At 42.8% G+C, this 10,787-nt stretch overlaps 2 protein-coding genes across 13 annotated transcripts in view; one reads left to right on the forward strand and one right to left on the reverse strand.

The window, feature by feature from the left end:
* The window catches only part of ASPSCR1 (ASPSCR1 tether for SLC2A4, UBX domain containing), a 53,904-nt gene extending 47,369 nt beyond the window's left edge, over window positions 1-6,535 (forward strand). For 6 of the 12 annotated variants that reach the window (XM_035568595.2, XM_035568593.2, XM_050714377.1 and 3 more), the window contains 3 exons: window positions 2,478-2,529; window positions 3,253-3,322; window positions 3,652-6,535. In XM_035568595.2, coding sequence (XP_035424488.1) covers window positions 2,478-2,529; window positions 3,253-3,322; window positions 3,652-4,039 — 510 coding nt within the window. In that variant the 3' untranslated portion in view covers window positions 4,040-6,535. The remainder of the gene's footprint in view (window positions 1-2,477; window positions 2,530-3,252; window positions 3,323-3,651) is intronic. The other 6 variants (XM_035568591.2, XM_035568601.2, XM_035568599.2 and 3 more) reach the window with 2 other exon arrangements.
* A 2,626-nt stretch (window positions 6,536-9,161) lies between these two features.
* CENPX (centromere protein X) lies at window positions 9,162-10,786 on the reverse strand. Its single transcript, XM_035568640.2, has 5 exons — window positions 10,674-10,786; window positions 10,529-10,580; window positions 10,396-10,449; window positions 10,036-10,124; window positions 9,162-9,877 (listed from the first exon to the last, which is right to left on the reverse strand). The coding sequence occupies exons 1-5, from the start codon at window positions 10,701-10,703 to the stop codon at window positions 9,863-9,865; spliced, it is 240 nt and encodes a 79-aa protein (XP_035424533.1). The 5' UTR covers window positions 10,704-10,786; the 3' UTR covers window positions 9,162-9,862.
* Window position 10,787: the final 1 nt, after the last annotated feature.

The following is a 10,787-nucleotide window of genomic DNA, read 5'->3' on the forward strand; positions in this document are numbered from 1 at the left end:
AAGGACAAGACAAGAAGAAATGGACACAACTTACAGGAACTTCCATTTAAATGAAGAAAGTAAATGCTGTAAGGGTGGTCTAATACCGGAGCAGGTTGTCTGGGTAGGTTGTGGAGTCTCCCTCCCTGGAGATATTCAGAAGCTAACTGGACATGGTCCTGAGAAAAGTGCTGTAGCAGACCCAGCTCTTAGGAGAGGGGATTGCACAAGACAATTTTCAGATGTCCTTTCCAACCTCAACAATTCAGTCTTTACTGACAAGGAACTTAAAATGAAACAGTGACCTGAAACTACTGCGTCTCTCATGAAAGAAAAGATCGAGAACAAATTTACTTGTCTTCAAGTCGCCCTAATGATGAAATTGGTCCAAAATCATCATTTAAATTCTCCTTTTTAATGGGATTCTTTAATATGTATGTAGCGTACCAACCAATTATTTTAGGGACTTCTTTTATCTGAACTTCTTATTCTAACTTTTTGCTGTTTTAACACGAGTTGTATTTTAACTCTCTGAATTTCCTTCCCAAGTCTTTTCTGCTGCTTCATGTCATATTATTGGCCTCACAAGTGTTAGTTACCAAAGTTGAAAAATCTTTTCTTTTTGAATTATGGGTAAATGACAACACTTTGTTAGCTTGCTTTAATACTTGCTTCTCTGCCTTTTTTCAGTTAGGGCTGCATACCATTTCTGAGACTCACTTTTCCAAATAATGTTTATTAAACAGCTAAGAATTTTACTTCATTGCCTCTGACTTCTTGTTCTCTAATCAGCATGCTTAATTTCATTAACTCTCTAAAATCCAGTATTTGCATTAATTTTTCATGTTTTCATTTTCTGTGATGTTGAATTTTACTACATTGTGATCACTATTTCTTATTGTCTTATTTTCCACTACAGTTTGAATCTGATCTTGTACTTAGGGCTAATTGAGAATAATTTCTTTTCTTGTATCTTTGGAATTATTTATTCAAGAGGTCACCATCTGAGCTACTAGTACAATTTCATTTAATGTGTTAATATGTTCAACAGGGATCATAATTCATATTCTGTACTGAATTTGGTTCACTATATATTTATGCAGAGGTAGTTGAACAAAGCTATTTAGCAATGACATAGCAGATGGGTACAAAGTGAGAGAAAAGGGGCAAGAGCGTAAGTTGCTTAGCTGTATGGTTGAGAAGCTTCATTGTTTTGATTTGTTGCTATTTGAAATTTAAAAAAGAGTGAACTGCAACAGACGGGACGCTATTTGCTTCCTTACATTTGTGTAACTTGAGGGATATCAGTTGCAACTTCCTTCTTGTGTGATGGACATACATCTTAAAATGGGGGAAAACAAAGTATAAAGCAGTGTGGTAAATTTATAAACAAATGGAACTAGGTGTCAGACCTGCTAACTAGAATTATAGACAGTGTTACTGCTTTTTTTTTTTTTTTTCCTGCAGAGTGCGTCTCTTCTCTTCAGAGTGATAGTAAATAGTAGGGAGGGAAAAATTGAGTCTGGCTTTATTGCGCTTCTGGGTTGACAAAGGAGGAGTTTATTCTGTTAAAATATGAGCTCATGGGAACCCTCTTTAATGTGTTCTTTGTGTGTGCGTTTTGACCAGAAATTGCTCGTTGTGGACTACTGAAGAGGTAGGCAGAAAGATAGAAGGTAATGTGGTGCATACCTTTCTGGGGCCATCCCCAGTGAGATGCGCAGTGTTTCTCACCTTTTCACTGATCTGGTCAGCTGGGGCGCTGTGGCATATCATATCATTCTAATACGGTGGCAGTACTTACAAGTTCAGACTCGATAAATTTACATACTGTAACATACTTCCATTTGATTCAGTGTTTCATGACCTATATGTATATTTCTTTTTAAGGTGTGTCGCAGTGTAATTAAAGTGCATGCTAAATGAATTATGCTTTGGCTGACTGACACCTCACATAATAGTCACTGAGGAGCTGTTGAAAAACAGGAATCACACTGGTGTTCTGGGCACACTCTGCTTTTATCTGGTTTGGAGATAAACGTATAAATGCAAAATCAATAATAGCATTTGCATATGAAATAAAGGTTGAGTGATAAATGCAGATGTAAAGGAGGCAGTCCTACACAGTCGTACAGTTACCTAGATCACATAATGAGCTAAATGGATTAAAAAAAAAAATGCTTGAATATAGCAGTTACTCTGACAGGTAGGAACTAGCAGTTTAGACTAGATTGAAAACAAATAGCAGGTCATTAGCACAACGAGCACATTGCTGTACTGGTCTCATCATCTGTATGTAGTAGAATAGCTACATTCTACAGTTTTGCTTAATATCTGAGTGCCCTGTGCTTTACACAAGTTCAGACTTCTGAATTATAGATGTTTCAGTGACCTGATCTTAATCTGCATTGTCCATAATTGTCTAACCAGTTTCTAACGTTCACAGTGGACCATGAAAACATCTACAGTCAGTCGTGTCTTTTTCCCCTTTACTGCAGGCTAGACTCTTTCCAGCTGCTGTCATTCATTTTGGATCTGAGGAGCGCAGAGGTGAGTGAGCCTCCTCTCTTCTTTAGCTGATAGTATTGCACCTATATAGAAGGCTGAGAAAAATTATATCTGTACATTCAGATTCCCCCCCCCCCCCCCCCCCCCCCCCCCCAAAAAAAAAAAAGCAATCCTTGAGATTGCTGGTAACTGTTCCCATTTAGAATGGCTGAAGCTCTTCAGAGGTAGCCTGGTCCTGCAAGAATTGTGTTGGATTACTGGTTAGCTTGACCACAAATGTAAATATAGTACCCTTCTTGTGAGATTTTTTTAGCCTATGGAATAAGCATTATCTACTCTGAGGACAAGAATGATAGAAGAATCCTTCTGTGAAATGCTCTTACAGACCTTCTGTTGTAGTAGACTAGCTGGAGACGGGAGAACAGATTTGAACCTTCAGTTCTCTGATGTCTGTGGTTTATGCATAGAATCTCTGTTTGTCCTAGAGATTAAAGAATGCTGCAGCTTCACGTAATAGCTTCTGAGATGCAGTGAGCACTGGAAGAAAATGTCATTATCTTGAGTTTTGAATGATGAAACAGAGCACCTTGACTTGTGAAAGAAACTGTCATAGTTTAAAAGCATCTTATTTGTCAGCTGGTGGAAGGCGATTTACTATAGTATACAGCCGGTCTTTGCTGATTGTAGAGCTATGTGATTCTGTGGTGATTGATGTCTTTGTTACCAAACAAGTGTTTGTATTTCATTGGATTTCATTTTAAACAGATTGTTACCTGAAATCGGATCTGCTGAGCTCTGCAGTTTCCCCTTCTGCAGCTGATTTATTAGTGGCCAGGTATGTTGGGACTGAATAGAATTGCAAATGAGTTTTACAGGGAGGGGAGCCATGAAGTGAGTCCATCTTTCTAAAAAGAAATATGATCTGAAGACAGATACTAGGACTTCAGCTTCTCCTTCATACAGTCATACTTGAGTTCATAGCTTATGAATCATAGAATCCTTCTTTGTAAAGCAGGAATTCAGTGACTAAAGTAATCCTAAGGTCTTTATTACGAAAAGGAAGAGCCTTTTCAATCTGACTTTGAAAGCTTAAAGGTGGGCTTTACATGGGGCTATTATGAAAAAAATGAAGTTTTTAATTCAATTTGCTTATTTTCTCTTCAGATGTTTGTCCAAGTCATTAGTTCCTTCTGCCTCATCATCTTTAGAATCAACGGTTCCATCCCTACCTGAACCAGAAGCCCAAAGTGACAAAAAAACTGATGAGCAACCAGAACCAGCAAGAGTGCATGAAGCTCCACAAATGTTGAAAAGGGCCCCTGGGAAAATACCCAAATGGCTGAAGCTACCAGGTAGCATGAAATCAGAGGAGAGTTCTTCTGCTGAACTCCACAGAAAGGCAGGCTCCTCCTCTATGTCAAATGCTTTGGATGTTGACACTGTTCTTAAAGATGTCAACAGAAGGCTTGCAGGATATATACATGGTTCAGTGCTTGTCAGTCACAAACCAATTTGTGACCTAAACTTCAGCCTTCAGTGGAGAAGCACCTGAATGCTGTTTCTAGGCCGTGTTGAGCCTGAGGTCTAATTCATTATGCTTGCAGCATCCTTAACTATGTCCTGGAGGTAATGTTCTGAGTTCTTAACTATGCCAGTATAGTTCAAATACTAATACTAATAGGCATGACATTCTATCTACAAACGGCCTGTGTAGTCTATTAAACCTCCATCAGTTCTTTGTCCTTTACTGGCATAGTCTGTTTTAGTCCTTTCCTTTCTCTTAATTTTTGAGCTGGTCTTTTTGTTGGTCTCTTTACTTCAGAGCAGTAGTGGTTTTCTATAGTTGAGATTGCACCCAAACTTCCATTATGTTTTTTTTTCCTCATCAGAGAACTGCAGCCTTGGTTTTAGTCTCAGAACCAATGCTTGTGTGGTTTTATATGAGAATTTATACAAAATATGAAGGAACTGAAAAAAGCATTCCTGAATTAAACAATTGGCAATATTCATTTTCCGATGCAGTGGCAAAGAATAAGAAGCTAAGTCAACCCCCCTAAAAAGCAATAAAACTAGGAAGCATTATCTGAAATTCCTGTTTTTAGTTTCCCGTTAGAATTTTAGTACTTGATTCTGTGGGGCCAGCAGCATAGCATAAGGTGTGAAGTGATTACTGGAAGGCTGCAAACAGTGGGTCTGTGTGTGTTTCCCTGCTATAGCTGATCTGTCCTTGATGGGACAAAGGGCAGTGATTAAATTAAAAGAGGGTAGATTTAGATCAGACATTAGGAAGAAATACTTCATTATGAGAACGGTGAGGCACTAGAACAGGTTACCCAGAAAAGTTGTGGATGCCCCATCCCTGGAAGTGTTTAAGGCCAGGTTGGATGGGGCTTAGTGCAACCTGGTCTAGTGGAAGGTGTCCTTGCCCCTGGCAGGGGGTTGGAATTTAGATGCTATTTAAGGTCCCTTCCATCCCAAACTATTCTATGAGTCTATGACTGGTAGTGGATTACTGGTGCAGATTATGTGGAAAACGGTATCTTTACTGTTTCCTGTTTCCAGTATGCTTGAACCGTTTCACTTGAGTAGAACTTTCTTTTCCAAGTAAAGATGATCTGGATAAAGCACAAAACATCTTGTCTACCTATGTAGGTTATCCACAAACAGCTTGTATGAAGGTTTATTAACATATTCTAATATTTATGTCAGTAACATGTAAGATGGAATTCTGTTTCCTGGAAGTTATGTTGTATTCACCATTCCAATTGCTGAAGAACTACTTCTCCATGCTACCCAACTGTTGTCTGAACACAGCAACATACAGAATGAGATCATGTTATTGAGAAATGACGCAGTGCGAACTATGTGGTTAAGTGTTTTAATGGTCTTATGTTTGTGTTGTAGGTGGGAAGAGATGAAGCATTTTGGGGTGCAATGAGCATTCAGCTGTGCCTCTTTCCTGATGAACTACTTGAGAATTTGTAAGAAATTGTTGGTGGCCCAGGAGAGGCCTAATCTGTATGAACATAAGTTATAAACAGAAAATTGCTATTTCAGCTGCCAGTTTCATCTTTTGGAGGAGTGGAAGGCCTGTTTATGGGCTTTGTGACTACAGAAGCAAGGTTAGAGGTTAAATTTAAGATTTCCTGCATGCAAATAATATGAATAGAGAATTGAGGGGGATATGATTCCTAGATAATCTTTCTGAAGGACTTTGCTTCCATCCATGTTTTTAAATTCGAATCTCCCTAGTTCAACCTTCAAAGATAAGTGGAGTCTGGCTTCCTGAACTCTAGCAGCAAGGTACAATTAATTCAGTTTTATCTATAGCTTAGTGCTGCCTAGAACAAGACTTCTCTCTGCTTTTTGCTGGCTAGGGTTAGTGCTGCTGGTAATTCTGGGCATAGTTGGCTGGGAAGTCAGTTCAGAGGAAGCACTTATATCACGACAGCTCAAATAGGCTTTTCCTGTGAACCGCTTGGTTTGCTGCATTTGTATTTTTTTTATTTGCCAGAATCTTTTTAACGAAGAACACAGGTATCTGTTAATACAAAGCATGCAGAGTTTTTCTGCCACAAGCTCTGTGCTTTATTTTCACTATACCTAATTAACATCAGTAATTATGGGTATAATCAGAAAAAAAATAAGTCCCGTAAAAGCATCTCTTCATGTGATCTTCGATCTACAGATTTCTTCTTTGGTCTGAGTACTTCCACAGCAAAGTAGCTGTTCTCTGCAATGCAGTTAGTGTGTGTACAGAGGGGAGTGCTAGTCCTGATCTTTGCCTCCTGCAGATGTTGTAATGGAATGGGTATTACTGTTTAGAACTGTGCTTATATTGGATATGAACTGTATAGTGCCACTGTAGCCATGGTGCTGTATTTTATTTGAAGTTTTCTTCATGGATTGGTGATTCATATTGGACAAGCTGGGGTTCCTTGTTACAGTAATAACATATTTTCCATTTTCCCTGTATAGACAATTGTTCCCTAAACTATGTGTGCATCTGCACGATTCGTAGATGTAATAAAGCGCAGTGTCCAGAGGAGGCCTTTTTGTCGGTCTCTTTGATGATGTGTTCCTTCCCCCAGTGCTCTGCTTCTCTGTTGCTTCTCTGTTAGTTCACAGGAACCTGTTCCCTTTTCAATGGGCCTGTCATGCCTAATTCCCTTCCTCCCATTTTTTCCCCGACAAAGCAAAACAGAGCTTTGTACCATCTGAATGAACTTCAAAGTGGCTAGAAAGGGCACCCAGGGTTCCTGGCACTTGTAATTGTCTCCCAGTCTGGCCAACATTTCCCTTCAGGTCTAATTACTTCCAAATGCTCCCAGATGCTTTGAAGAAACTCAGAGGGAGGGGAAGGCATGAAAGGTGGAAGAGGAAAAAGGAGACTCCAAATGTAGGGAGCAGAATGCAAAAATGCTGGTTGATTTCTTGTATGACACCTAAACATAAACAGGGAGGGTGTACAGCCTCTGGCATTGGAGAACGAAAGAGCACTATAGAGCTGCTGCTCTAAATCCTTTCTGTGGAAAGCAAGCCCTTCTGGCACTTGACAGGATATCTGTAAAAGACATACTACAGCAAAACAAAAGAAACTAAAATAATGTTTAAAGCTTACTACTTTAGTGGATTTAGTGTGGGCTGAGCATGCATTCCACAGGACTACCTATCTTGGTTCAGGTGCTATGTTACGCTTGCTCTTTTCACAGAAGTCAGCAGTAGCTAGAGATACTTTGCTGAGTTCATGCGGGATATATTGGAGGCAAATAACCATAGGTTGGCTCCTGTATAGGTACAGGTGTGCCGGTGTGTATATACTTGTGCTGGTGTTGTCTGATTCACTGGAGTAGAATAAATGGAAGCATTCTGATTGGTAGGAAGTTGTGCTGGGCTTTCAAATGTGCTAGTCTTGTTTTTGAAGAGCACAGGCAACGTCAACTAGTTATGACTAGCTTAGCTATTTTGATTCCAACAGTTTTGATAAAAGAGCAAGCACCGTAGTTGTCACCTGCAAGTATGTGTTATAGGCAAACAGAGGGAAATGTTTGGATAGCAGTATCAATATTATTGGGGCAGTTTCTTGGGTTAAGCACAGGGATGAGGATTAGGGAGCTAGTGTCTGGTCTATCTTGACCTAACTGCTGTTCACAGAAAGTTAGGTGTGACTTAATCAGACAGAGAGACACTAAAAAATCTTGGCAGTTTCTTTTTAGCTGTGGCTGGAGATGAGCAACAGCTGCAGGATCAATATTGGGTTTAACCAGATCCCCAGAGTGAACTTGCTAATAATTTAAAAGTCAAGATACTGGTTTATCTAATTATAATCTAATGGGCTATGTCAGTCAAAAGAGGTTTCTGGTGAGGTAGCATTCTCCCTCTTGACTCGTGCAGCCACGTTCATCCTGCTGTGTGCACTACTTCAGTCAGTTCTGCCTATGCATGTCCCTTGTGTAACACTGCAATGCACCAAACACAATTTAATCTACTCCTTTTTCAGAATGAAAAAATGGTACTTTCAACAGCTGGACCGGAGGTCTTATTCCCCCTTCCCTATGCAAAAAAAAAAAAAAGAAAAGGGGGGGGGGTGTTAACTGCTGCTGTTACAGTACCACTTTACCACTAACATTCAGATCTGCAGTCATCTACAGTCAAGAATGCTGGTGGCTGGGGAATTGAACTCTTGCGTTTTTAGGGAAGTAGACTGACAGATCTGTATGCCACTAGGAGTCAGAATGGGGGGAAATGAGGATTAGGAATGCAGATAAGGCAGAATAGGAGTGGATTCTTAAAGAGGAATAAGGCCCTGATACTTAAAACTGCAGGTTCTTCAATAAGGTAGTTGCCAACAAGGATTCCTACTGTGCCACAGAGCAATACATGCAGATACCAGCAGATACCAGATTTGCTTCAATCTTTCTTCTGCTGTAGTAGCTGAACTCATTTTTGGGGTGTTGGGCATTCAAAGGTAGTATTATGTGCTTTTTTTTTTTTTTTTTTTGCTATTGACTTTCTTTTTACAGCTTGGTTGTGGGGCTGAATGCTGAACTAGGTCAGTTACTTCACTGGTTTCGTTGTACAGCTGCACAAACAGTTTCTCTTGGCAAAGAGGCTGCAATGGAGAGGGTTGGGGCACTGCTTAAACTGGTACTGTCACCAAAAAGAATGTGTATTAAACTGTGGTTTTATTTAAGTTTCCAAGTGACTTGTGTCTGGAGTGATGACCTGGATGGTTCTTAGATGAAAGAGTACAGTGACCTACTGAGCCTTTGCCTGCTACAGCTGCCAGTTGGAAGGAAAAAAAGTCACTATTACGAATTATAAAGACTACAGCTAGCCAGCAGCAATTTGCAACCCTTAAGACACTAGTGTCAGCTGCTTTTTATGTAGCAAGCTATGTATTTCCCAACAAAGCCAGTTCAGTTGTGTGAATCCTCCCTACATGTGTAAGGTTTCTTATTTCACAGCTCCCGCCCCCAGCCCCCCCACTGGTTGAGGGGCCTGAGCTGTCCCATGATGTGGGATTCTCACACATGCTGTTTGTTATTCTGTCCTTTTTCCTTTCGTCCTACAAAGATCTAGAGAAGAGGGTGGGTGAGGGTAAAACTGTGCAAGTCTTTGAAGCAACTTGACTTTTGATGATTAATTACAGCAAGGAGCCTGCACAAGGGAGGGAGACTTGGTTTTGATTTATTGATGTTTCTTTGTGAGAACAAATTTATAGCAGAGTGGAAGCAGCTTCTGAGGAGAATATCAAATGGTTAAAAGGTTCTGAACATTCTTTGATGTCACAGTGCTGGAGAAATACTGGAAACTAGTGAGGGACAGGCACTGTTTATTTATAAAACAAAGATCAGATACCTGTTTTTGGCAGGAGCCTGTAACAGAGCTCCTGTTAACAACCTATTCATTAGACAGACTTGGAGCTGAACCTCAAGTTTCTGCCACAGCTGCCTGCTGAGGCATTGAGAGCCTGATGTTTGGATGACATTTCCAGCCATTAAGTCTTTCCATGCATCTCATCTTGTGAAGCAGCACCTGTTTCTCACATTAGCTGAGAAAGCAACAGCACTTTACCATGCTCTTAAGTACAGGCTACTGTTCAAGGAGTAAGGCAGCAACATGGAAACCAATTACAGTCTATCAAAACTGTGTAGGGCAGCCTCTTTTTAAAAATAGCATCTGATAGCATAGTTGCCTAGGGCTTTGTCATGCTTGGTAAAGGAGAGAGGAAATGGAAGCCGTATGGCAGAGAAAGAAGGTGATGACGCTGTTCTTCCTAGAGCTAGACTCTGAGTATACTAAGGCAGATGTTCACTGTCAGATCAGGATCTTCTGCTGGCAGCTGGCACGTCACATTTGCTTCATGGGGTCTCTAGAAATCTAGGAGCTGTAAGGAAAGCGCAACAGCTTCTTTAGTTTTTTAATCAACAAGCCACTTAGCACGGCTGCTGGCTCACTGTTACACCTCCCACAAGGAAGAGGATTAAGCAGCTTCAGTCCATGTCCGTGTCCTGTAAAGGTGCAGTTCGGATTCTAGTTACGTACCAGCTGTGGCAGCACTTTCTCTACATGCTCAATATTCACTTTTTCCACGTCCTCTGCTTGAGCCTGCCGCGCTGCTCGTGCCGCTGCTTCTGCGGTACAAATGTAAGGACGGAGGCGTTGGGGGGGGCTTACAGACGGCGGGCGGGGTTGCGATGAGCGGTCAGAGGCTGGGGCTCCGGGAGGGCGAGCCGCCAGCTCCCTGGAGGCCGTTCGGCAGCACCCGGAGCGCCGCGCGGCAGCGGGCACGCGGCTCCTCCGCTGCGGCACCGGAGCGAACGGGGGGCGGGCGGGGGCCCCTCGAGCCGGTAACGGGCCTCTGCCACGGGGCGGGCGGGCCAGGAGCAAGTGCTGCGCGCTCACCTCGCACGAAGACCTTGAGCAGCTCCGCCGTCAGCCGCAGAGCGTCGCCGTTAACTGCAACGACAAGGCGCTAGCGGGAGGCGGGCGCGCGGCGGGGGGGGCCGCGCCGCGCCGCGCCCCGCGCCCCCCGTACCTCGCGTCTTGTCGTCCCGGAAGTGCAGGCGGAGCAGCCGGTCCACGGTCTCCTGCGCGGAGAGAACGGCCGCTGAGCGGCGCGGGGCCGCGGGGCGGGGCCGGTCCCGCCCGGTCCCGCCCGGTCCCGCCCGGTCCCGCCGTACCTTCCTGAAGCCGCCGTCCCGCTCCTCCATGGCGGCGCGCGCGGCCGGCCCCGCCCCGCGGAAGTGCGGCCGGCGGGGGGAGGGGGCGCGGCTCCGTGGCGGCAGCGCCGCGCC

The sequence above is a fragment of the Cygnus atratus genome, chromosome 18, assembly GCF_013377495.2.
Source record: "Cygnus atratus isolate AKBS03 ecotype Queensland, Australia chromosome 18, CAtr_DNAZoo_HiC_assembly, whole genome shotgun sequence".
Taxonomy (NCBI): Eukaryota; Metazoa; Chordata; class Aves; order Anseriformes; family Anatidae; genus Cygnus; species Cygnus atratus.